The sequence below is a fragment of the Chlorocebus sabaeus genome, chromosome 7 (genome assembly GCF_047675955.1).
Source record: "Chlorocebus sabaeus isolate Y175 chromosome 7, mChlSab1.0.hap1, whole genome shotgun sequence".
In the NCBI taxonomy this organism is placed as follows: domain Eukaryota; kingdom Metazoa; phylum Chordata; class Mammalia; order Primates; family Cercopithecidae; genus Chlorocebus; species Chlorocebus sabaeus.
The window spans coordinates 64687501-64713964 of NC_132910.1; the positions used below are offsets into that span (position 1 = coordinate 64687501).

Here is a 26464-nt window from a genome sequence, read left to right on the forward strand (position 1 = left end):
ATGTTGCTACAGTAATAGCACAAATTTTCATTACCTAAGGTATCTGAATGCTTAATTAGGGTGTTTTTAAAACAAAGTCACCAAAGCCTATGTATCAACTCAATAGAAAAAAATCGTCGTAATTTTGAAAATATTTCTTAAAAACAATACAGTAAACAATTCATTTCAACTAAAAGAGAGTGATACCAAGTAACCCCAAATCTGCAGAATGTGATAGCAAATAACAGTTTCTATTTTTCCCATAATCTTTTGTTAAGTAGTGAAACTTATGGAGAGTAAGAAAAATTATCAGATCTTTGTGTACTTTAATAAGAAAAGAGTTAATATGCTTCTATTGTGAAAATGGCAACAATTTTCAACTAGATTTTCATCAGAAAAAGAAAGAAAAGGAAATATATTTTTTTCATTTGATATTTTCAGACTGAGAGAGTCAACAGTTCTGTAATGCCCATTGAGTTGATTTAACCTGGTTGGTTAAACTACATTTTATTGTATTGATAGAATTTGTTTAACATTCAAAATTGTAGTGAGCTGAACTTTTCTCTTCCTTTTATATTCCTATTGATGCCAAGTATATTGTTTAATTTTTGTTTTTTAATTATTTCATCATGATAACAACATAATCTTGCTACACAGTTGTAAAAGTGTATAGGAATATCATGACAGTGTAAATGATGTGGAACAAATTCTATATCCTTTGTAAGAATTTTTCAACATACTTTCATGCTTCCAAAATTATAATGCCAACCAATACAGCTTTTTTAAAACAAAAGTAAAACAGAAACACTGGTTTTGAATCTTCTCTGAAAAGATATTAACCAAATTCATTGATATGTTAATCCTATGGCTGAAACTTTATGTTGTTTAATCATATTCTGATTTTCTTTAATATGCAAGACCAACTTAAGAAACATTGTTTTGTATAAACAACAAATCTCATGAATAAATATTTAAGATAATTAAAAATATGCCATGAATATTATGCCAATAAATGTAGAATATTTATTTACCTTTTTATATGTTTAGTTATGTACCACCTTATAACGTTAAGATTTAGGATCTTACTAAAGCATTTATTATTGCTTATATGTTAGGTAGACCGTTACCATGTGACTTTCTTCACTAATACAATGGCTGCAACATAGTAAAGTGAAGCGCTATACTGACTATCATATCTTTGCTTTCATAGAGTGGTTTTACCCCTTTGCACATAGCTGCACATTATGGAAATGTCAATGTGGCAACTCTTCTTCTAAACCGGGGAGCTGCTGTGGACTTCACAGCCAGGGTATGGATTAAAATAGTTTCTCATTCTAGATAGCAGTAAATAAGCACCTTAAGAAAGTAAAAAGGAACACCAATGGCTGTCTTAAAGATTTTATTTCTTTTTCCTTACCTGGGTCTGTGCTGGAGATATTAGATTTTTCATTTTCTTTCTTTAAATCATAAGAAGTCATCTTGGCTTAAGCAGAAAATAAGAATGTTGTAAATTCATGCACAAATCATTTCCAATAGTTAAACAGGACATTAATTCTGACCAGTATGAATAGTTATATTTAACGATCATGCCGTGAATCCTGATAAGTCATGTCAATAAATAATTAAACTGTTAAAATGTTAACTATAAAATATATAAGTAGAATGTCTTATGATGACTGTGGGGCACACAATTTGATAAGGAATTGTTTTTAATGAATTGAGAATTTGTTCCCATGAAGTCTTACTAAAATACATAAAAGGTGTCACATTGTTACATGTTTCATGGTATGCTTTTATTAGAAAGAATTCACTTACATAATAGTGGTATATATCAGTATACTTAATATACAGTTAATGCAGAATATGTATATTCAAAAATTACAACACAAAAAAAACATGTACATATCCTTGCCATAATGATGACAAGTGATAGCCAATAAAATAAATAAATATAATTTATATGTGTAATGTTTTTGTACTAAGAAGTCATGTGCAGTGAAACTATGTTCTGTTATTTTCAAGCTGTTTTTCTTACTGAATTATTCTGAAGGAGATGTTTGTTTGTTGTTGTTGCTGTTTAGAGACAGGGTCTGGATCTGTTGCCTAGGGTGTAGTGCAGGGGCACGATCATGGCTCACTGAAGCCCTGAACTCGTGGGCTCAAGCAATCCTCCTGACTCAGCCTCCTGAGTAGCTAGGACTATAGGCACACACTACCATGCCTGGCCAATTTTTTAAAATTTTTTGTGGTGATGAGGTCTTACTATGTAGCCCAGGCTGGTCTTGAACTCCTGGCTTCAAGGAATCCTCCCACCTCAACTTCCCAAAGTGCTGGAATTACAGGCATGAGCCACCATGCCCAACTTGAAGGAAATGTTTTTAAGAATCATTTTTATATTGAATATTAATATAAATATTTGTATTCTATTTTTAAGCATCATAAAACTTAAGATTCCAGACTCTTTAAGTGCATGGATATTATAGAAAGAAAGACTTTACACTAGGGCCCTATCTTAGATAAATTTTAAATTTTTGTTCGTATTACACTAAAGTGGTCCCTTTGCCTCTTGACTGTAACTTGTACATTCTATACATATTTTGTAGTTATTGACTAACTAAGTTATGCAGTTTCATTCCATTTTTCATTCTCTAACTATATTGTTTTGTGGTTTGTGTGATTTTTGTTCCTTAAAAATCAAAGACATAGAAAGAGTAGAAATTGTGGATCAAATTACCGCATAGATCACAACCTCCTTTGTGGTCTTTAACACAAAGACATCGCCATCATGCCCTGTCATACCCAACAGCTCTTGTTTGGTCTTTCTGTGGTATAGAATGGAATCACTCCTCTGCATGTGGCTTCCAAAAGGGGAAATACAAACATGGTGAAACTCTTACTGGATCGAGGCGGTCAGATTGATGCCAAAACTAGGGTGAGTGTCTCTGTTCTTTCAATTTTCTACTATTATTATTTCTTTCAATCCTCATAGAAGGCACCTCGAGACACCAGGTCATTAACATAGGCAATGTGTTTTCAAGGAAATTGCTTTACTGGAATTGATTTAAATCTCATACAACATTTAAAGGGTTCATACCATAAAGTGAAATTAATATTTGCTCATAAGTGCCCAGAGAAGCAAAATGTTGGTCCCTCAATGAGATAGTTTTCAAGTTTTTGCTTAGTGATTTTGTGGGACCAAAGATCAAAGATTAGGTTTACACAACTCTCTTTTGGGTAGTTACAAGTATCAAGAACCCGAACTAATTACCATACACTGAGATTGAGAATGTGGCTTTTACACAAAATATTTTAGTACATGTTTACAATCTTTGGCTTCTAAGTATTCAATTCCTAATTCATTTTTCTTAAGCAGCTATGCTATCCTGACCTAAGCAGGGGATTTGCTATTATGGAGAAAAGCATACAGTTAGTATACTGTACCTTTATTTATGTCATTTTGGTAGAAGTGCTATCCTTAATTTGTTTTGAACTTAGGTAAAATATCATTTCAAGTTTGCAATACACTCTAAATAGATAACACGATAGACAGTAGAGTGCAGTTGTTAAAAGTACAGAATGAAGGCAAACTGCCTGATTTCAAATCCTAGTTTTACTATTAATAAGTTGTATTATATTGGCAGTTTACTTACCTTCTCTGAACTTAGGCTAATAACAACACACCTACTTCATAAAGTTGTCTGAGAATTAACTCTTAGCTATATTTACCATTTTTGAAAAGGCAGAATAAATTACCTAGCTCTTCATAATATTTGATAATATTACTGACGTTATACAATATGTAGTTACTTGCTTTAACACGTAAGGAGTATTTCAGTATTAATTATCTGGAGTAGATTTGTTAATCATAGACTTCGGCAAAACTTCAAATGTGCCTATAATACAAAAATGTTAATATGTAGTATAAAAAAATCTATGTTAATATGTGGTGTAAAAAGCCTATGAAAGATGATAAATAGAATATGTCTCATAGTATTGAACTTCACTTTGTTTAATGCTGAGACTTCCTGTTTTCATAGTGCCAGCATTAAGGATCAAATCTAGTTTCCTTGCAAATCTGGGGGCCAGCAAACACTTTTGTTTAATAAACTTCATCATCTGTAAGCTTCCAGAATCTATACCAGTCCCAGACTATAAATTATGATTTTTAATGACCTCAAGAAACCTTGCTTTCTTAATCTCACTTCTCTAAAGCTTTTGGTCCAGAGTGGCTACATCACAACACATGGGAGTTCTGAAGAGGTTTGCGTTCTGTCAACTCTTTGCTGTGGTGTCCAGTGTCCAGTGTCTTTGCATCAGAGTTTTATATGGTTTCTCCTTTTTGCTTAGTAGGCATGCCTTTTTCCCTTAGCATACTGTGAGTATACAGAATTTGGAACAGTATGCGTTACATTGCATGGTTTGCTTACTTGTTCTTTATATTTAAAGGAATGAGCTTTTGCACATTATTTGTTCTTTATATTTAAAGGAATGAGCTTTTACACATTACTACATTACTAACATCATTCCTAACATTACCAATGTATTACATTACAAGCATACTTTACTAACATAATTTCTTCCTATATACTGCCTTTATGAGATTACCACTGGAAAGAAAGCATTTTGGGAATGCAAAAAATTTTTATCTTGGCCAATGTCTTAGGGATGCACATTGCTTTTATTAATGCTTTTTGGAGTATTCACTCATTATTGAGATAGTTGATTTTGTTCTTATTAATCAACAATATTTACTTAATAAAAGTACTCTAATATGTGTGGCTTACATATATTTGGGTATACAATTAAAAATTCTAACTCCAAATAGGCAGTGTATCTTCATAAAAATAGTACTAAGAAATGAAATGAAATAGATTCTTATACTAGTTCTGTCATAGTGCAGCCTTTAGATACAGCAAATAAATTAAATTTCATTCAAGAATTTAAAAAGAATAAAATAGGTTTTCTAATTGTATACATTGTATGAACATTCCATTCATTTTTCCTTAAACAAATAACTATTGAGTTCCTACTTGGTGCTGTGAACCCTGAAGATACAACAGTTAACAAGACAGAGCAGGTTTCTAGACTCACAGAGATGCAAGTCAACAGTTCAAGGAATTAAGTTGGCAGTCTTCTTGTAAAAGTTTAATAATAGGTTCTTTAAAAAAAACAAAACTAAACTAAACAAAAACCTTGATTTGTAGCATTGCCTTTGCTAGTTTCCATGGTATAAATACTTCTACAGTGGTCAGTATCACTGAATGTAGAATTGGTATCTACATGGTATCACTAAATGTAGAATTGGGAAGAGGTGTGCAAAAAGTGGCTTTCCTTATTTCATATGAACTGGTTCCAGCACACCCCAGGATTAGCTATAATATTGAATGGTTGCACTGAAGTTTTTTATTATTATTATTATTATTATTATACTTTAGGTTCTGGGGTGCATATGAAGAACATACAGGTTTGTTACATAGGTATTCATGTGCCATGGTGGTTTGCTGCACCCATCAACCCGTCATCTACAATAGGTATTTCTCCTAATGCTATCTCTCTCCTACCCGCATCCCCCAACAGCCCCTGGTGTGTGATGTTCCCCTCCCTGTGTCCATGTGTTCTCATTGTTCAACTCCCACTTATGATCGAGAACATGTGGTGTTTGGTTTTCTGTTCTTGTGTTAGTTTGCTGGGAATGATGGTTTCCAGCTTCATCCATGTCCCTGCAAAGGACATGAACTCGTCCTTTTTTATGGCTGCATAGTATTCCATGGTGTATATGTGCCACATTTTCTTTATCCAGTCTATCATTGCTGGGCATTTGGCTTGGTTCTAAGTTTTTGCTATTGTGAATAGGGTTGCACTGAACTTTTTTAGCACTAAACTTTCCCCCCATAAGTTGAAATACTTCTTCATCTGTAAGTAGGAGGATTTTAAAAGCATTGCTGGGTTCTTTTCATTCTGGCTACAGCTAACAGACCTATATCCCTCTTATCAGAGTCAAAATCAAGTAGGAGGTAAATACTGAAATCAAGGACTGTGTGCTGGAACTGGGAGGCCAATTCTGAAGCTATAATATTTGATTACTAAAATAAATGAATATGTTTTGCTTTTTCTTTTGCCTGTTGAAAAGTATTTAAAAATGGAAAAAATGTTTGTATTAGTTAGTTCTCATGCTGCTATGAAGAACTGCCTGAGACTGGGTAATTCATAAAGGAAATAAATTTAATTGACTCACAGTTCTGTAGGACTGGGGAGGCCTCAGGAAACTTACAATCATGGTGGAAGCTGAAACAAACACATCCTTCTTCACATGGTGGCAGGAGAGAGAAATAAGTGCCCAGTGAAGGGGGTAGCCCCTTATAAAACCATCAGTTCTCATGAGAACTAACTCACTGTCACAAGAATAGCATGAGGGCAACCATCCCATTATTCAATTACCTCCCATTGGGTCCCTCCTATGACACATAGGTATTATGGGAAATAGAATTCAAGATGAGAGGTGGTGACGCCTAAATCAAAACATTGATAAACTATATCAATGTTTAATTTGGTTTTGACTATATTTTTAGAGAATATAAGAAAACTTCTATATATGATTTTTTTTTTTTTTTTTGAGACGGAGTTTTCTCTCTTGTTGCCCCAGGCTGGAATGCAATGGTGCAATCTCGGCCCACCGCAACCCCCGCCTCCCTGGTTCAAGCAATTATCCTACATCAGCCTCCCGAGTAGCTGGGATTACAGGCATTTGCCTGGTTAATTTTGTATTTTTAATAGAGACAGGATTTCTCCATGTTGGTCAGACTGGTCTTGAACTCCTGACCTTAGGTGATCTGCCCACCTCGGCCTCCCAAAGTGCTGGGATTACAGGCGTGAGCCACCGCGCCTGGCTGGAATGTTTTTAAAGTATTATGTTTTCTTTTATTTTTTTATTTTTTATTTTTTTGTCATTGACATCTCAATTTCCCCCAGCATTTAAATTAACCACAAATGTTCTGAATTTAGTATATTCTGTCAAGGATCTTACCTTGGTCTTCTCATTATTTTTCTCATTCATAAGGTTTTTATTATCTAGAGAATAGCAAGATCTATAGAGGCTTTCAGATAATTAAAAAACAAGTATTACCCACAGTTACTTCTTGACTCTCACCACCATTTTGGCAATCATTGAGACATTTTCCATATTGTTGGCATTCTCATCATTGACTACTATCTAATGTGAAACTCTAAGACATTTGCACCAGAGCCTTTTGCTGGTATCTGAAAGACCTCATTTCAATGTGAAAATATAAATTTTATAGCTAGTTAAAATGAAATTATAAATTTAGGCTTTATTAAGGCATTATTCTTTTTTTGTTGTTTTTGGCTTCTTTATTATTTAAATGTGATGATACCCCATATAAGGATTATGTTTAAAATATTAAAAAACATATTTCAATACAAACAATAAAAAGTGTACAAAAACATTAAAGGATGATGAACAAAAAATACATAGGGAAAAGGAAACACCCTTCTTACTTGTTATTAGGTGTAATAACAATAATGACTGTCAACTGTCATATAAATGTGTTGTTCTAGACACCCTGCTAAGTACTCTACAAATATCGTCTTATTTTATCTTCCTAACAACTTATAAAGTGTGTATTATTTTATTGTTGAGAATATATGGAGGTCTTCATTTGAGAAATGAGACTACCAAAGGGAAAAATGCATTTCAGCAGAATTATGTAACTTAACCTAGGACACACAGCTTGGTAATCAGCAGAGCCTACCCATGTGAATACACAAACTTTAGGATACATTGTTGAAACAATGACCTAAGCAGAAAGGGGGGGAAATATGAAAAGATAAAGAAACTACATAAGTGGCATCCCTCCAGTGTTGATTGATCTACCTTTATCAAAATTATTCACATCATGGTGGATAGTATATCAGTGTGATGAATTGATTCTAGAGAAAAAAAAAAAAAAAAAAAAAAAAAAAAACAGAGAAAACACAAAGGGTCTCTGGAAGGGGAAAAACCCATAACCTGCAACCACAAAGTTAAGAATTTAAGTAAAAGGGTTTTAGAATACAAAAGCTTGAAAGTAATTTTTTTGGGGCATTAACTTGATAATGTGCTTTGTAGAAAATATTCAATATCTAATCAAATTGAGCCTGTTGGGTAACTTGAATTTGATGTCATCATTCACACATCTTATAAGGACCTTGCATCATTAAATGTAGGAGTTAGAACTAATTTAATCCTTATTTTTCCTTGATGTTCTTGTGGGTATATTAAATGTGCTCCATAAAGCTCCTGTTGTTACTCTGAGAGTATTTGAGAGGTTTCAACATGATTACACAAAGACTATTTCATGTAATTTGCAGAAAGCAATATGCTGCCTTTTCTAAAAAAGATGTAAGGTGGCATTCCCTCTTTCATCTTTCAAACAAGGCTTGCAAGTTAAATAGGGTGAGAAACATCATCTCCACTCTATGTATCAGGAAGCTGAGCTTAGAGAGATTCACCCATGGTGGCAGATTTGAGATTCACTGCAGGGTTCCACAGTTCCGAAGTCCACACAGTGAACTGTTACATATGATGCCTCTATTCACCATGTGGGATTTCTCAAACTCTAGGTCTCCACAAAGCCTTCGCCAAGAATACATTTGAGAAACTATGCTATATTTAATTTTTAGGTAAGTTATGTAGCAACTAATGATCTGTAGTTCCACCACAGGGTGCTTTTTTCAGGATACAAAAGTGTAATCATTGTCATCACTTTGCTGGAACAACTCTTTTAGGCTCCTATCTGGCAAATTTTACAATAATGTAGCATTTCACCTACAGTAGTTAAATACTTTTTTTAATTTTTTCTGAGAAGGCAGTCTTTTCATGCTAATTCTTAGGTACCCAAAACTGCAAAATCTGTTTTGGTCATTCAATATCTTCATACTAGCTAAATGGATTTCACAAAGCAAAGAATCATTATCAGTCAAGATTCTAGCCATAAACAGAGGCCCAAATTTGATTATTTGATTAGAGATTATTGAAGGGTCTATTTATAATATTGTGTAGTCTGTAGGAAAGGGACAAGGGACAGTGTAGAATCCCAGGGGCTAGTAACAGCGGTACTCAAAACCAATGCTAGACCTAAAAAGTGAGAAGTACAGGAGGTCCCCAGAACTTCAAAGGAGAGAATTGTGTGGAAAGGCTGCTTTGGCAGGAAGGTCAACTTTGGTAAAGACACACAGCCGAATTTGGGAGGTCTCTCGAAGTCCCTTTCATGTCTTGCTACATTGGCCAAACCCAGTTGGAAGCCCGAGGACAAGACAGCTCACTGATGCCCCCTAGAATGGCCAGTGTGTTGGGACACAGAGCAGAGCAGAGAAGGGTAGAGCTGGGTCTGGAGGGACAAACAGAAGACATCTTGCACAGAAATCCCAGCGTTGAGTCAGAAAGAATGTTGCAATTCAGAGGAATTATTTTTATTTGGAGTAAAGCATAACCTGGAGAGATGGTCCTGAAAGTAGAGACACAAACAAGAGGCCATTCGAGTTCTGGATAAATCAGAAACTGCTGAAATCTTCTTAACTGCTCATCATCCATTCTCTATGATTTACCCACCTTTTCCACCTCTGTCCTTGGAACAATCTTTTTTTTTTCCTTCAGCCTCAAATCACCAGTCAATTTACGTACTCAGTATTTCATTTTCTCTCTCGCTTCTTGCCCACTGTTAATTACATTTTCCCTCACATTTCCCACCCGCTCTGCTTTTTGGCCATGCCAACCTAAAGAGAAATAAAATATAAAAGACAGAAGGCATTGGGGATTGCTCTGGAATCAGAGGCTATCCCAGAAGTGTTAAGATCAGAAAGTTTTATAAATAAGATAGCATACAGTTCTGCCATATTTTATTTGATTAATTTAGAGTTCTACTTATTAATAATAAAGTTCATCTTTGACAAGCAATTATGTGATTTCCAAAATGTTGAAATATATGTGTGAAAATCTTTAAAATAGTCTAAAAAATGACCTTTCACTTTTACAAGCGTTAGGGAGCATTTTAGGAGAATTTATGTAAGTGGTGACAATTCAAAAGAGAACATATATGAAAAAATTACACTAAGAAAAATTTTTAGGTAAAAGTATATTAGAACAAACAAAATGAAAACAGTATAACCTAATATAATCTCTGTTTTCGGTTCCAGTGAGTAGGGCTTTAAAGTTCAACAAATGCCACATACTGTGCTTTTCCATCTTCTTGATTACGCAAACACATGACCAGAAACCAATTTCATTCCATTGACCCTCCATCCACACAGGGGATCTCTCTTGCTTTCTCCCTGTCTCTGTTTTGTCTTTTCCTTTCTCTTTCTTGTTCTCTGTCAAGATGTCTTTCTGACTTGTTTTCTCTGTCCCTCATCTTCTTTCTGGTCATTTAACAAATTGCAGTTCTATTACAGATTTATTGAGTGATCAGGATTGAGTTTAGGAACTCCCTCTTTATGGTTGCAATAGATGAAATTTGGATTTTTTTTAAAGTGAACTTGGGCCTAATTCTTCAATTCTTTTGGCAGGATGGGTTGACACCACTTCACTGTGCTGCACGAAGTGGGCATGACCAAGTGGTGGAACTTCTGTTGGAACGGGGTGCTCCCTTGCTGGCAAGGACTAAGGTGAGTCATTATGAGTAAGATGGGATCCTAAGGAATCTTTAAGTCACTTGATATATTATTATCTCTATTCTTTTTTAAATCGAAGCATCAGCCAAGCATTTTCTAGTTCTTTAATAATTGTGTGCTAGGAATAGGAACATGTATCAAACCACTTAAAAATATTAAAATAAACAGATATATGCATTAAGATGTATTGAATGTGTACCTTCAAGTTTTTTTCTATATTTTTATCTGTTATTCTTACTGCAGATGGAATTCTGAATACATCTGTATTTTAAATATAAATGAGAATATCTCTTAGATTCTGAGTCTAGATTTTTATAATCCTCTCAGATGACTATGAAATATATATATAAAATTATCTTTTAAAGCAGCACAATTAGCAACACAAGATGAATCTTTTTGCTCATCCATTCTTTATCTCTTAGGTAATACTAATAAAAAATAATTACTCAACAGTGGTATTGATTGATTATGTTGAAGATTAGTAGAGGTGATTTGGAAAGCACAAGTTGCAATAGGCCACCTACAAAGAACTATTAAACAAGCATATTTTCTTTATGACATGCTACATCTAGCACTTTTTATTCTCATTTTATCAATATGCTCAAATGTGGGAGAAGCACTTTTCCATATACATGAACGCCACACTGTGAGTTGGTTTGCTGAAGATTTTTCAATATCAAATGTATTTTAAGTGCTTTTATTATTGTATAGTTCTCTGTTATCCAACCCTACATTGGGTTATCAGAAAATATTTTGAGACACGAATTGAAGATAGTCATGCAGAACTGATTAATGTGATATGCAGCAACCTTGGATCCTTAAATACAACACAAATTTAGACAAAGGGCACTTCTTATGTTTTCTCCCTATTCCATTCCACCTCATACCCCCCCACCACAGAGTTAGTATCAACTAATGCTATTACTAGGGTAAGCTGAAGAAACTAAGGCAATTGACACAAACAAATATTTTTCAATTTATATATAATTGAAATCATTTGAAATAAAACTAGCCCATATGTTTAAGACATGTGTAGAATGAACTCAGTTTGTAAAGATGTGCCCACATGCCATAAAAGAGTGGCTTCAAATCAGTAATATATGAAGAAGAGAAATAATTATCACATTATTTTTATTCTCACACCTATACTGTGAATGTTGTATAGATCTGTCTTTAAAATGCAGCAATTTGGGCTGGGTAATGCAGAGACAATTATGGAAAGTTTTGATAAAGAAACATTGAAATTTAAATGGAAATAACAAAATTTCAGACCAATCATGTTACAACCAATACAAAAACCAATATCAAGTTGAAAATAGGCAAATAGGCTTTATAAACCATAAAATAATCTTATCTGCAGAGTTTGCTTGTAATTGTCATATCACTGATGAAGATGGTGGGTTACCTAGATGGAATTTTTTAATGTCCTTCCTGTAAAATCAAGTATCATTCAGATGTAAGGATCCTGCATAAAGTGTCTCTGAGTGTACAATTATATTCATGTATTTATGCATCCAAGTATTATATAATACTGAGTAGATACAATTTGCCAGGCAAGTGTTCTAGTCACTAAGGCACCATCAAGATGAATAATACACAATCTATAGCTGCAAGAAGCTCAGAATTTAGCGGGCATGAGAGAAAAAAAAAGATAATTATAAAAAAATAGAGATATGTATAGGGTAAGAAACACAGAGAAGATGAATTAATCAGGTTAGAGTGAGGGGATACTGCTCTCCTGGGAATGGCATAGGTGCCTAGTGCTAGACTATTCTTCCTCCCCTACTGTATTAGTCCATTTCATGCTACTGATAAAGACATACTTGAGACTAGGCAATTTACAAAGAAGTTTAATGGACTCACAATTCCACCTGGGGAGGAACTCACAATCATGAGGCTGGGAGGCTTCACAACCATGGCAGAAGGTGAAAGGCACATCTCACATGGTGGCAGACAAGAGAAGAAAATGAGAACCAAGCGAAAGGGCTTTCCCCTTATAAAACCATCAGATCTTGTGAGACTTCTTCACTACCACGAGAATAGTATGGGGGAAACCTCCCCCATGATTCAATTGTCTCCCACTGGGTCCCTCTCACAACACAAGGGAATTATGGGAGCTACAATTCAAGATGACATTTGGGTGGGGACACAGCCAAACCATATTACCTTCCATAAAAACTCCTAGGTTTAAATCACCCATTCTTTCTTCTGAAGCAACTATCTAAGTGTCACCCCACTCATTCCTTGTCAATTCTAGCTCTCAGCAAACTGTGACTCCTCACCACAACCCCTTCTTATTCTTGGTGACTTGACTGATTTTGATTAGAGCAATGGATAATTCTTTAAGTTGGCCTCTCAGTTTGGTAACTGTAAACCTTCTACAATTTCTGTGTCTAACTTTCCTCTTGCCAGCCCCTCCTGTGTTTCAGCTCACTCTCTTCAGAACCCCAATTCCGAAATTCTTTTATTCTGCTGGGACTTTCAGTCGTAGTTTCACTCTTCCTCATTCACATCATGCCCTTACCTCTGCCAGGCACAAATTTCATAGTCATTTATGCTACGCTTTTACATATTCATACTACCTACATTTCACTCAATTAAATTCAACTCATATTCATGCAACCAAATGTGGCTACAGGAAACGCCCAGCCACACTAACTGTGCTCACTTTACATTCATGATTGCTAACCTCAAGTGCGCTGGTAATGCTGCCTGACAATCACGCTCTGTTTTTTAAGTCTATTCACTGTCAATCCCTGCTATCTGACCATTCTATATTGTCTTCAGAATTCTTAGGCTTCTTTCCTTGTCTTCATTTCCCACAACACTGAGAGAATTGAAGCAATTGGAAGAGAATTTCCAAACACTCTCACCTCCATATCTATCCAGTGATATGACTTGGAACCCATGTAGTCTATGTTCTCTCCTGTTACTATCATCTGGTGTGATTGCTTGGTTCTGTCTTCTCAAAACACTTTCTTTATTTGCCTTCTGGGACATTACATTCTTCTGACTTTCCTTCTGTTTTCCTAGCTGCCACTTCTCAGTCTCCTTTACTAGTTCCTCCTCATCTCTCAGGTCTCTGAACGTTAGAACCTCCAGAGCTTAGTCTTTGTATCTTTTCTCTATTGGCACTCACTTACTATGAAATCTCATGCAGTTCTATCTTTAAATAGTACCTGTATGCTGGTGCCACGAGTGTGTGTCTTCAGAATTCCATATGTAGATGTCAGCTCACCATTGCCACTTGGATGTCTCCTGGGCATCTCAAATTTAGTAAGCTCAAAATTACCCACCCCTCAACCTAATCTTCCTGTTAGCTTTCTTATCTCAACAAATGGCCGTCTCATTTTTTCAGTTTCTCAGATCTCAGGCCAAATACCTCATGCCATGTTGGACTCTTCTTTTTCTCATTTTCCACATTCTGTCACCAAACACTGTCACCTCTTCCTTCAAAATGTGTCACTAAGTCAGCAGCTTGCCAGCAATCTCATTACCAACACTCTGTTCCAAGTCACCATCAACCCTACCTGGAGGACTGTAAGAGGTCCCTAATTGACTTCCCTTCTTTTGTGTTTTGTCCATGTAGTCTATTCTCAGCACAGCAGCAAGAGTAATCCTGTTGCCCTAAACCTTCCAACAGCACCCCATATCTCTCTGAGTAAAAGTCGCCCACCTCTTTGAATTCCTCCCCTTATCCATCCTCCTCATTCACTCGCCTTAAACCACATTCTTCTCCTTAGTGATTATTGATATCAATCATGCCAGTTATAATCCCAACGCAATATGTTTGCAGTTGCCTTTTCTCAGTCTCAAGTGTTTTTCCCCCAAGTCAACAAAACTAGCTATCTTACTTCCTTCATATCAAAACTCACCTTCTCAGTGAGGCCATTTCTGGACATCCTAACAAAATTGCACTCATGTACACAAACTCCCTAGGCCATTCTGTGTTTTTGTTTTCTCCTTTCCATTGATGGCCATCCAACATACTATATACTTTAATTCTTATTATTTTGAAATTGTATGTCTGGCTTCCACACTAGAATGTAACCTTGGTTGAAGACAGGGGTTTCCTGTCTGTTGTGTTCCCTGCTGTATCCCCAGTACTTGAACAGGGCTTGAGTAGGTGCTAAGTAAATATGTGTAAAATGAACAAAAGATTAGATTATAAATATTTTGTTTTCCATATAAATAACTTTCAAATAGGTAAAACAGCATCAATGAATGGCAATTTTTCAAAAAAACATGCAACAATCTAGTCCAAACATCATCAAGGCTTGAATTTCTTCTACACTTTGCCATTGACAGTTATCTTCCCCTCAATGCATAAATGACCTCTCATCAACCTGTTCCTCTTTTTCTAAACTTATTTAATGAATTTCTAAATAAGAAAGCATAATTATGAATGAAGATTATTTCAAAATATATGAATAATTTGTAAGTCACATATACTTTACCACAATTAAGAATTTATATATATATATATATATATATATATATTTTGTCCCTCACTGTTGAAATCACCTTCCTTGTTGAGAATATTGGGCAGGGGGCCTTTTCTGGTAACTTATCCAGATACAGTTTCTGCTTTGTTGAATGTAATTACTGCCAAACTGGATACCTGGCCAACAATCCTTTTTCTAGTGGTCATATTTGCATTGGTTATTAAGAAAAGACAATAGTCCCATCTCTTTAATAGGCAAATTGTTTTTTAAAATTTAGTTTTTTCCTAAGTTTACATACTGTTTCCTGAAAGTTTATTTATTTAGCTTTAAAGAAATGAGAGTCTTACCGAGTCTATGAACAGTGCTTTACCCTGCTTTCTTGTGTTCCTGCTGTTGACGTTATTCTAGAATTAAGACTAAAGCTGTTTTGGTCCATATTAATGAAGACAAATTTAGATTACCCTCAAATGTAAAAGTTGTGAGGTCATTGGCATATGGCCCACATTTGTCTCACACTCTTCTAGCTCTTACCGGCCTGTTTTCTCCAAGTCCAATTCAAGTCTCCTGATACTATAGGCAAAAGGGATCGTAAAATTTCAGAGCAACATGGATCTAAAAGATGATCAAAGTTTCCATACCTCCCTGACCTCTTGTAAATGAACTTGCTTCTCATTCACCCACTTCCCTCTGTATTTATAAGAAATGCAGGCAGAGAGATTAAGTGAATGTAGACTGCTATGCATGGAGTTGGATATCAATAACTTAAGCATTAGCTATTATTTATTTTTCTGTATTTAATATTGCCCTAATAACTGTAAAATCAGGCTAAATTGCCACTAAATTGCCACACATACCATTCATGACAGACATACTAATTTGCATTTTTGTCTATGGTAGTATAATTATGAAATTAAATGTTCTCTTAGTGCCCATCTCTACCAAATATAGTCTGCTGTATATTCTGATGTCAAATGGAAATTATTTTTTCCCCTGCCACTAACTGTGTTAGAAATCAAGAATCAACTTTGCTATATTTTGGAACCTGAAAATAATGAAAAAAAAAAATTGACATCATTTTGTTTTCTCTTAATGTGCAGAATGGGCTGTCTCCACTACACATGGCTGCCCAGGGAGACCACGTGGAATGTGTGAAGCACCTGTTACAGCACAAGGCGCCTGTTGATGATGTCACCCTAGACTACCTGACAGCCCTCCACGTTGCTGCGCACTGTGGCCACTACCGCGTAACCAAACTCCTTTTGGACAAGAGAGCCAATCCGAATGCCAGAGCCCTGGTAAACTTGGCCCAGTCCACATTAACTGAATACAGATTGAGACAAACAAACCCACATTCATTGACCAACGTGCATACACCAGCAATGCATGGTTACAGATATGTAGTTAATGCTGGTAAATCTGTCACCCTTCACAATCGGCCTGTTTACTTCATACCTTTATAGTTTGCTAGCAAATGCTGGTGAGCAAAGATGTATTTAAGAGAACACCAGTGTAACATTTCTGAAACTAGTGAGTTGCAAACAGATAGATATGAAACCTTTGGAGTGATAAGCAGTTTTAAATGGAAAATAGAAGTTGAAAAATAGAAAATTACAAAATAAATTCTAGATACCTCTAGATAAAGTTAGGACACGAGTGTGAAAAGTTGAATTTATTAATCTGTTTTTGGAAAAAAATTAATGGTGAATATATTTGACTATGTAAGAGGGTATAAAATGTAAGCCTATGAAAAGTTCACTTGAAAAATTTCCTTGTTGACTTGATTACTCAACCATAGGCTAATAGAAACATTATGCCTAGTGTGTTATTGCTTCAGGGAGTATTTTATATACACCATTTCAGGAACTGCTGGAGAGAAAACTGCAAGAGGCTGTCCCTAGAGCAATTTTATGTCTCCCCAGTTCTAATATTGAATAAATCTTTCTTGCTTCACTTATTTTCTAACAAGAATCATTGGAAGTATTAGACATGTACTAATTTATGCCTCTTTTTTCCTAATTCTCAAACTAAAAGTAAATCCTTTTTTCTATGTGTTTACATGGTTTGTGTCTGTGAAAATTGGTCTTCAGACAATCAGTATTTAAGCTGAGAGACCCTCATTAGAATCATCAAATATTAAATATGATTTTTATGAGAATTTCTCCATTGGAATCAATTTATTGATAATTCCATGGGAATTGAGTATATTTTCCAGATTATATGTAATTATGTGAAAACATTCATTTTCTCTAGGGAGTCAAAAACATTAATTTTTTAATTGGATAGTGGTCAATAAGCTTATAAAATATCACAGCCTGTTAATTGCAAATATTTTAAGTGCTGCATGTGCATGTGGCTATTTACATCTGGCATGTTGTATAGCTCATAAACAGGGGAAATGACTTAACCAATTAATTATGTTTGTCACTCTATTGTGAAAAATAAGAAGTCATCAGCTTAAGTAAGACCATATGCTTTCCTGAAAACTGCTAGTGTGTAAAAACGTTGACTGATGATTGGTCCATGTTGGGACATGCAAAAATGTTAGCTGGCAGAATAGAAGTAACAAAGGAACATTGCTGAAATAAAAAAAATGTAATACACGATGAGTAAGCATGAGGCCATTTAACACATTTTACTTAATTTGCCCCAATTCCTGGGCGTTAGCCTAGTTCGCTAAGTTAGAAAGTACCTGACAAACTTCCTCCCCACGTTTCTTTACTCCTAGAGCTACCTCATTGCATTTATCCCAGAAATTCTCCATACATTTCTTGAAAATATCCAGGAACTTAACAGTCATTTCTTTATGCAATAAAATTTATCTGATTGGCATATATGTTATAAAAATGATGTAAAAATATAGCTTCTGTATGTAAAACTGATCAACATAATGATTTCTGCTGACTTGAAATACACCCTTTATAAAGAAAGTGGTAGCAAAGTTGAAATATTTCTTACAAAGGCAGCATATTCTTAGATTTTTTAAGTAGTTGAATAATTCTTATGCTCTGAGAAATGACCCTTCAGAAGAATATATGCTTATCTTCAATTCATCTTCAAGTCATTTACTAACCAGGACAATCAATATACCTTAAAACATCTTAGAACTTCTAAAATATAATTGCTTGTCTATTTGTCTTTCTTTAAAGAGAAGGACCATGTATTTTTCTTCACTTTTGTTTTCTCTGTAAGCACACAAACAGATATATGTTCAGGCCCACCACACATAAGTGAAGTTCAGTGCCTACAGGAACACATCACCATTTTTCTTTCCAAATTCCAACACCTACAGGGGATGAAGAAATGGTAACATTATGTGATGATGTAACATTATTGCCTGCAATGTTCCAGCATGGAGTTGTGTGAGAATTGTTTCTGCATGTTTTCAACTAACTTGATTGTCTTTTGCACAGAATGGTTTTACTCCACTGCACATTGCCTGCAAGAAAAACCGCATCAAAGTCATGGAACTGCTGGTGAAATATGGGGCTTCAATCCAAGCTATAACAGAGGTAGAAAAATGTTTTAGCTAGTCACAAAGCATTCCTTCTCTTACTCCTTCCTCCCTTTCCTTTTTCTCATCTTCTGTCCTCTTCACTCAAGTTTTATTTTTCTGAAGAAGCCCCAAAGCCCCACCGGTGCAGAGGAGTAAAACTGCTGTTGCTTTGTTTCGCAGTCTGGCCTCACACCAATACATGTGGCTGCCTTCATGGGCCACTTGAACATTGTCCTCCTTCTGCTGCAGAACGGAGCCTCTCCAGATGTCACTAACATTGTGAGTATGGCTTGGGTCAGAATAACCCCAGGGAGGAAGAGCGAGAGGAACAGAGATTGTGGGTGTGTGTACGTGTGTTTGCGTGTATGTCATCAAAGTAAGCCACCAAGCTTTGAGAAGGGCCCTTGTAATAACATATTATTGAAATAATCACCAGAACTTCACTGAAAAGAACCTGGATAGGGTAGGAGGTAAAATGGAAGCTATGAAGTGAAACAGCTTAAGATTCCGGGTGTAGGTGGATTGAACAGGCATCTTAAATGCATTTATTAAAACAAAATACATTTTAAAAGCTCCTCTGAAAGTGAATGGATAATTGGTTGGAATAGAATCTTCAGGGCTCAACCTAGTTGCTTGAGGGAATTGTATTCCAGGCAATTTTCACAAAAACATCAAATCAGTACCATAATTAATCTTAACAAAAGATTAACCAGAGATAGATCAATATCAGAGAGTTTTACTTGGTATCAAACTCTTCCTTCTTCAGTTACATGGATTTCCCATTTTGTAACATTACATTGATTTTTACTTTTGATTTGATCTGATTTGCTAGAGTGGAGGCTTCTCTTAGCTGAAAGTTATACCATGTATCCTGGAATGAATGTTGGTCTCCAGACCACTTTCATTCAGTCAACAAGTACTGGATGTCTCAGAATTTTTCTATGTAATCTAAATTAGAATTTCCACTTCTAATTTCTTTGTATATCTCTCATTTTCTTGGATTTTGCCCCTTTAAACTTTGGTCATTGTATCATGACAAATCATCGAATGTAAATTTTCTCCTGAGCAAGAGAACTTCTTTGCACAAGGTGCAGGCAGGTATTTGAAGTTCAAGAAGGGCTAGTAGAGTATTGAGATTCATGTGTGCACCAGAAATAACTCTCTCAAAATAAATATTAGTGCTTATTATTAAAATGAGCTATGTTTTCAAAAGCAATTGATTGGCACTTGTTGCTAATTTTTGGCATCTCTTTCCATTTAAGTTGTGAAAGAGAATGTCCAATTTCATTTTTTGTTTGTATTCCCTCTCATATTTCTTTTTTTCTGTATTTCACACACCGTTTCCACAGTGAAGTTTCTGATGGCTAGGAAATCCACTGTGAGAGTTAATTTAATTGATTTTAAAAATTATTTAATACTCTCTCTTCATATTATTCAGTAATTGGAGCATAAAATCATTGAAGAATTTAAAGTCTATATTTATAAGTTTTCTTAATTATAGCTTATTGGTCCTAAGGTCATAATATTATATGCTAATCTTTATTTACTCCATTAGACATAAGAGTAATTTCACAATGTGCCAACGTAAGTTTAATTTCTAGTCACTTCTTAGAACTTTAAAAATAATCATCATTCCCCCCCTTTTTTTTTTGAGATGACTACCTTTTTTTTTCTTTTTTAAATTGAGACCTGAACAGACTTACATACAGGCCAGTAACATGAAAACAAAAAACAAACAACAAACAACAAAAGAAAACAAACAAACAAAAAACCCTCTGTGTTCTTGCCCGCCTTTTCCTTGTTTTCTCCACCTTTTCTTATTTGCATTCCAATGCCTATGGGATCAGAGGAGCAATAGTGACATTATGTTACAATATGTTATCACATTATTATGATAACATGTACAAGAATATTCTGTGGATTGCTTGATTGCAATCTCCTAAATTAACCTCTTTTGGGGAGATTTTTACAAAATCTTCAAAGAATAATCCATATAAAATGGTTGTGGAATTTGTGGCCACTCTTACTTTGCTTCTTCACTGAGCAATTCCAAATCTTCAGATGGTTATGGAGTTATAATATACTCCCTTCTATTAAAAAAAGTTATATAGGGTACGTGTATATTTTCAAATAAAAATAAAATATTAATTGAAATAAGCAATTTTGACATGTTTTTCAGGTTGTTGAAGACTCTCAAATTTGACAATTGTTACATTAAACTTTAGCTTCCAATTGTTGGTTATTTAAAGTTCTTCATTTTATCTGTTCATTTGTCCATTATATTATCTTTCCATTCAGCTCCCTCAAAACAAATTCTTGAGGGGCACATGCCAATATAATTTCCGTGTTTTCTAGTTATGTTTTGTAAGATACGTCCTTCAGGAAGCAGATACCTATTGATAGGGCTGCCCGGTAAATTATAGGACTCTCAGTTAAATTTAAATTTCAGATGAAAAATAAATTTTGTATATGACCCATGCAATAGTTGAGACATAGTAAAATAATTATTTGTTGTTTGTCTGGAATTAAAATTTAACTGGCTGTCCTATATTTTTAATTGCTAAATCTGGCAATCCTACATTTAGAGGAATTTTACTTTCTCTAACAGTGAGATGCCTGTGAAGTTGTGTTTTCTCAGAATATGAGGATATAGCTACTGGATCCAAAATTCTTTGCAAGTTGATGAAGAAACCGTGTGAACACTGACTGCCTGCTTGCTGTGTCAGAGTTGGTCACTTCCTGACCCTAAAATACCCCACCCTTGGAGCCTTTGTGTGTTGCCTGAAATCATGTTGCATTTTTGAATGCAATGCTGTTTGTTGTGCTTCGATGCTTTTCAACTTGATGCGCCCGAAGTGGAAGTCAATGTAGCCCTGTCAGCAGAGTCAGTTTTAACAACTGAGAAGAGTGGCATGAAATTTAGTACCTGCTTTGGACATGAGCATACTCATTCTCTTGCTAGTCTTGTTTGTGTCTGAGAATTCACTCCAAGTGTGAGGTGTACCAGTAACTCAATCACATATTGACATTTTTTTTAACTGAAAATCTCCTTTTCCAGGAGGTTTATTAATACATTTTGAAACCTAGAATGCCGAACTGCCAATTATGACATATCCATAATCCAAAGTATTCACCAATAACTATAGGAATAGAAAACTTAAGCATTTTAACAACTATCAAGAAAGAATGCAAGGTCTTACAAAGTTTTATCTTCCTTCCCATAAGAAATCAGTGGACTAATGGTAAAGTTCACACATTATATTGTGCTTAAAAATTTTCCCCAATCCTTAAATTTCATTAGCTTGAGATAAGAAAGACAGGGCTATTAAATAAAACAGGGTGTCTGACAATCAAGAAATGGAAGTTATTTATTAAAACAATATATCCTGATGTTCATTTTCTTATTTATTCTTATATATAAACAATGGTAATATTAAATCAAAAGACTACTAAGGGCAACTTACAGTAGAAGTCTATTATGCCAGAGGCATTAGATAAGAATTAAACAAGACCGTTATTATAAAGTGGAGAGACCATGTGTGTGTTTATACATAACCTTTGTTTGAATTTAAGCTTTAGTGCTTTAAATTAGATTCTATATTTAACTCATCAACTTCAAGTGTGTAAAACCCATAAAAAATCACTTAAGTATAAAATAAAGTTTCAGAAATATTGGCCAGTACTGGAAACATTTCAGATTTTGAAAGCCTCTTATTGATAAAGCTTGGCTTAAAAAGTTAACACGAAGGCCAAGCGTGGTGGTGGATGCCTGTAATCCCAGCTACTTGGGAGGCTGAGGCAGGAGAACCACGTGAACCAAGGAGGCAGAGGTTGCAGTGAGCTGACATTGCACCACTGCACTCCAGCCTGGGGGACAGAGCGAGACTTTGTCTCTAAATAAATAAATAAATAATAAACATGAAAGTTTGTCGTTAAGTAGGAATTCCTGGGACCTCTTTGACTTTTAACTTCTTATAAGGAAATTTATTATCTTCATTTCTACCAAAATTAGTAAAATTGCTAGCCTTTTATCAGACCTAGAAATAACATAAAGATTTGAGGAGTATTGTTTTTATTTTTCTGAGACACAACCTTGCTCTGTCACCCAAGCTGGAGTACAGTGGGCAAGATCATGGCTCACTGCAGCCTCAACCTCCGAGGCACAGGCTATCCTCCTGCCTCAGCCTTCCAAGTAGCTAGGTCTACAGCCATGCACAACCATGCGTGACTTATTTATTTATTTATTTATTTATTTATTTATTTATTTATTTATTTAGAGAAGAGATCTTGCTATGTCTCCCACACTGGTCTTGAATGCTTGGCTTCAAGCAGTACTCCTGCCTTGACCTCCCAAAGTGCTGGGATTACAGGCTTGAGCCACTGCACCTAGTCTTGTTTTGTTTCATTTGAATACCATCAGCCCTCTGTATCAGCAGCTTCTGTATCTGTGGGTTCTAAATCCATGGATTTAATCAGTCTTGGATTGAAAGTATTTGAAAAAATAAAAAAAAAATACAATAAAAAATAACAAATTTTTAAAAAGTACAGTATAACAACTATATAGCATTTACATTTTGTTAAGTATTATAACTAATGCAGAGCTGAATTATACAGGATTATGTGCATAGGTTACATGCAAATACTACACCATTTTATATAAAGGACATGAGCATCCACGTATTTTGGTATTGGTGGGGGAAGCAGGGGGCCTGGAACCAATCCCTCAACAATACAGAGGGACAACTGTAGTTAGAAGATCTTAGCCTCATCTATTTAGAGACAGCTTTTAAATGATATAGAAAACAAGTTAGAAATCGTGGTTGCCCAGGGAGGAAAAATCTTGCTATACATCTAAAATCCGAAGATAAATATTAGCATTAATTTTATAAAACAAAATGCTCCAGATACATTTACTTTACAAAAGTCTAAATCTGTCATCAGAAAATAAGCCCATTAGAGGATAAATGAGTCATCAACAAAGAAGAGAAAATTAGAGTAGATATCAAATTTAGTGCTTTCACAATCAAATCATTTGACATGAATTTCTCATAACTTCAAAAGAAATGGTCTCTAAAATACTGAGAAAAAATTAACTGTGAACTATGTGCCAAATTAAAGTTCACCTTAAAGTTTCTAGATTTAAGGGTTTGCTGTACAGGGAATCAGAATAATTCACTGGAGTTTGTCAATTAGCACAACCAAATTTAAAATCAATTTAGTTTATTTGGAATGGTTTACTTTACTTGGTTGAAATCAGCCTTATTTTCTAGAACAGTTGTGGTAAATCAATCTGTAATAATTTTTATTTCAATATCTTAAAATTACTTGAGTGAATGAAACCATGCCTTCTTTAGAACTACATAGTTTTAAAATATGCTGATTTTTAAAGCCCTCTCTGTTAGAGACAGTAGAGTAGTAACCGGCTTCTTGAAGAGAAAGTTCTCTTACACCCTCGTTCTTCATGCCACACCTAAAGCACCCTTTCCTGACAAGTGTGTCATATTTTGGTATAGAACAAAGATACTGGAGGCATGATGCATGGCCTACCTCAACAGATGACACTGCTGACAGTCACTTTATTCATCTTTCAGTGGCTCTCTCAAATAACTGTCTATAATTAAATATGCTCATTAATCTTAAATAGGGGACCTCCTGGGCAAATCAGATTTCTTGTCTGATCCGTTTTTGTCTAGTCTCATAACACAAAGAAAAATCAGATACAAAATAATAGTTTATTTCAGAAGTAAATTTTGAATTTTGAAAAGAAATGATTTATTTATGGTAGAAGTGGTGTTAATGTTTTGCAACGTGTTGATCTTCAGCATGTAGAGTTTCTCACTGAAATAGATTCAAGCTGTGATCACATAGTTAAGTGAGACAGTGACAGATTTTAGGTTTTTAGGGTAAAAGATAATTTCATCACCAAAATCAGTTTAAAAGGATGCTTGGCTGATTGTGAAGTTAAACAACTCAGAGTATCCTGGATGTTCGGGTACATTTACTAGTTTGTTACGGACTTAAAAAAATAAAATAAACATTTGTTTTTCCTTATAAAGATGGGGAAGAAAAATACAAAAATTATCTGGGCGTGGTGGTGCATGCCTGTAGTCTCAGATACTCAGGAGTTTGAGGCAAGAGAATCGCTTGAACCCGGGAGATGGAGGCTGTGGTGAGCCGAGATGGTGCCATTGCGCTCCAACCTGAGCAACAAGAGTGGAACTTTGTCTCAAAAAAAAAAAAAAAAAAAAAAAAGGAGAAGATACAAATCTATGTTTTCCAGACTATGCCTTTTCATAGGTTTCTTAAATCCTTGGATATATTGCTGAATTTCACAAAAGGGACAACTTTATTATTTACCATCCAGAGCAGTGGGTTAATTTATGATTTAACGATCTTTGTTCCCTGGCAGCGTGGGGAGACGGCACTACACATGGCAGCCCGAGCCGGGCAGGTGGAAGTGGTCCGATGCCTCCTGAGAAATGGTGCCCTTGTTGATGCCAGAGCCAGGGTAGGTGCTGGTGCCCTGAGGTTCTCTTCTATCTCAGCGCATGAGTTTCAACCTTAAGAGAGGGTGTTGCCCTTCAGTTCCTTGATTTGGAAATACCAGGGACTGTAAGTGAAAGGATCAATTCAATAGCAGTTTTCCAGGAAAAAAGAGAAACATTATATAAGCAATTACACGCAATGAAAAATGCACCCGAATTTCAGAAACACTAACATTTGAAAAAATGTACAACTTTCATCTAAGAAATACGGCATTGACTAATATTTTAATACTTTTTTTAACCTCGGAAAGCACTTTCTCATACCTCTTTATTTTCATGAATTTTAAAATGTAACCTATAGTATTTAGACATTATACATATTAAAATTTATTTATTACCACCTAAACCAATCACATTTCCACAGTTACCCCTCACTAGTTACATAAAAGCAAGTTATTCTCAAAGTTTTAATGTTTTCCCTTCATCTGTTTGACTTCCCTCCTTTTTATGATGTTTACTTTTCTTCCTACTCTGATTTTACAAATTTATACATTCTGTATTTCCACTACTCCAAAATAGAATTTGGGCATTGAAGATTGCTTGATCAGACTTGCTCTGTTTCTAATAGCTTCTAATTCCCTCACAAGTTGCTTTTTCCTTCTTTTTCTTTTTTAAAATCTTACTCCCCAATTTATTTTCTCACCTTCCTTTACATTGAATACACTGTCAATATACTGTATCTTGTATTTCCTTTTCCATGTTGTTATTTAACTTTTGCATTGGCATCACTGAGATTCTTACGTTAAACAATTTCCCTCCTTCTTCAATATTTGATACACCCAAGTTAGAACTCATTTCAGTTTGAGTCGTACCACTATAATACTGTGTTATATTAGAATGAAAGCATCTGGCTACGGTCATATAAATTGTAAGTGATTTCAGGCAAGTCACTTCACTTCCAGGTCTTTTTAAAAAATTATCATTATACTTTAAGTTCTGGGATACATGTGCAGAATCAGGTTTGCTCCATGGGTATACATGTGCCATGGTGGTTTGCTGCAACCATCAACCCGTCATCTACATTAGGTATTTCTTCTAATGCTATTCCTCCCCTAGCCCCCCACCCACTGATAGGCTCTAGTGTGTGATGTTTCCCTCCTTGTGGCCATGTGTTCTCATTGTTCAGCTGCCACTTATGAGTGAGAACATGCAGTGTTTGGTTTTCTATTCTTGTATTAGTTTGCTGAGAATGATGGTTTCCAGCTTCATCCATGTCCCTGCAAAGGACATGAACTCATTCTTTTTTTATGGCTGCATAGTATTCCATGATGTATATGTGCCACATTTTCTTTGCCCATCATTGATGGGCATTTGAGTTGGTTCCAAGTCTTTGCTAT

General features: G+C 35.1%; 1 protein-coding gene across 50 annotated transcripts in view; it reads left to right on the forward strand.

Moving 5' to 3' along the window:
* ANK2 (ankyrin 2) overlaps nt 1–26464 on the forward strand; it is a 686172-nt gene that overhangs the window by 539402 nt on the left and 120306 nt on the right. For all 50 annotated transcript variants that reach the window (XM_073017561.1, XM_073017562.1, XM_073017565.1 and 47 more), the window contains 7 exons: nt 1190–1288; nt 2813–2911; nt 10540–10638; nt 16187–16384; nt 18500–18598; nt 18763–18861; nt 24992–25090. In XM_073017561.1, coding sequence (XP_072873662.1) covers nt 1190–1288; nt 2813–2911; nt 10540–10638; nt 16187–16384; nt 18500–18598; nt 18763–18861; nt 24992–25090 — 792 coding nt within the window. The remainder of the gene's footprint in view (nt 1–1189; nt 1289–2812; nt 2912–10539; nt 10639–16186; nt 16385–18499; nt 18599–18762; nt 18862–24991; nt 25091–26464) is intronic.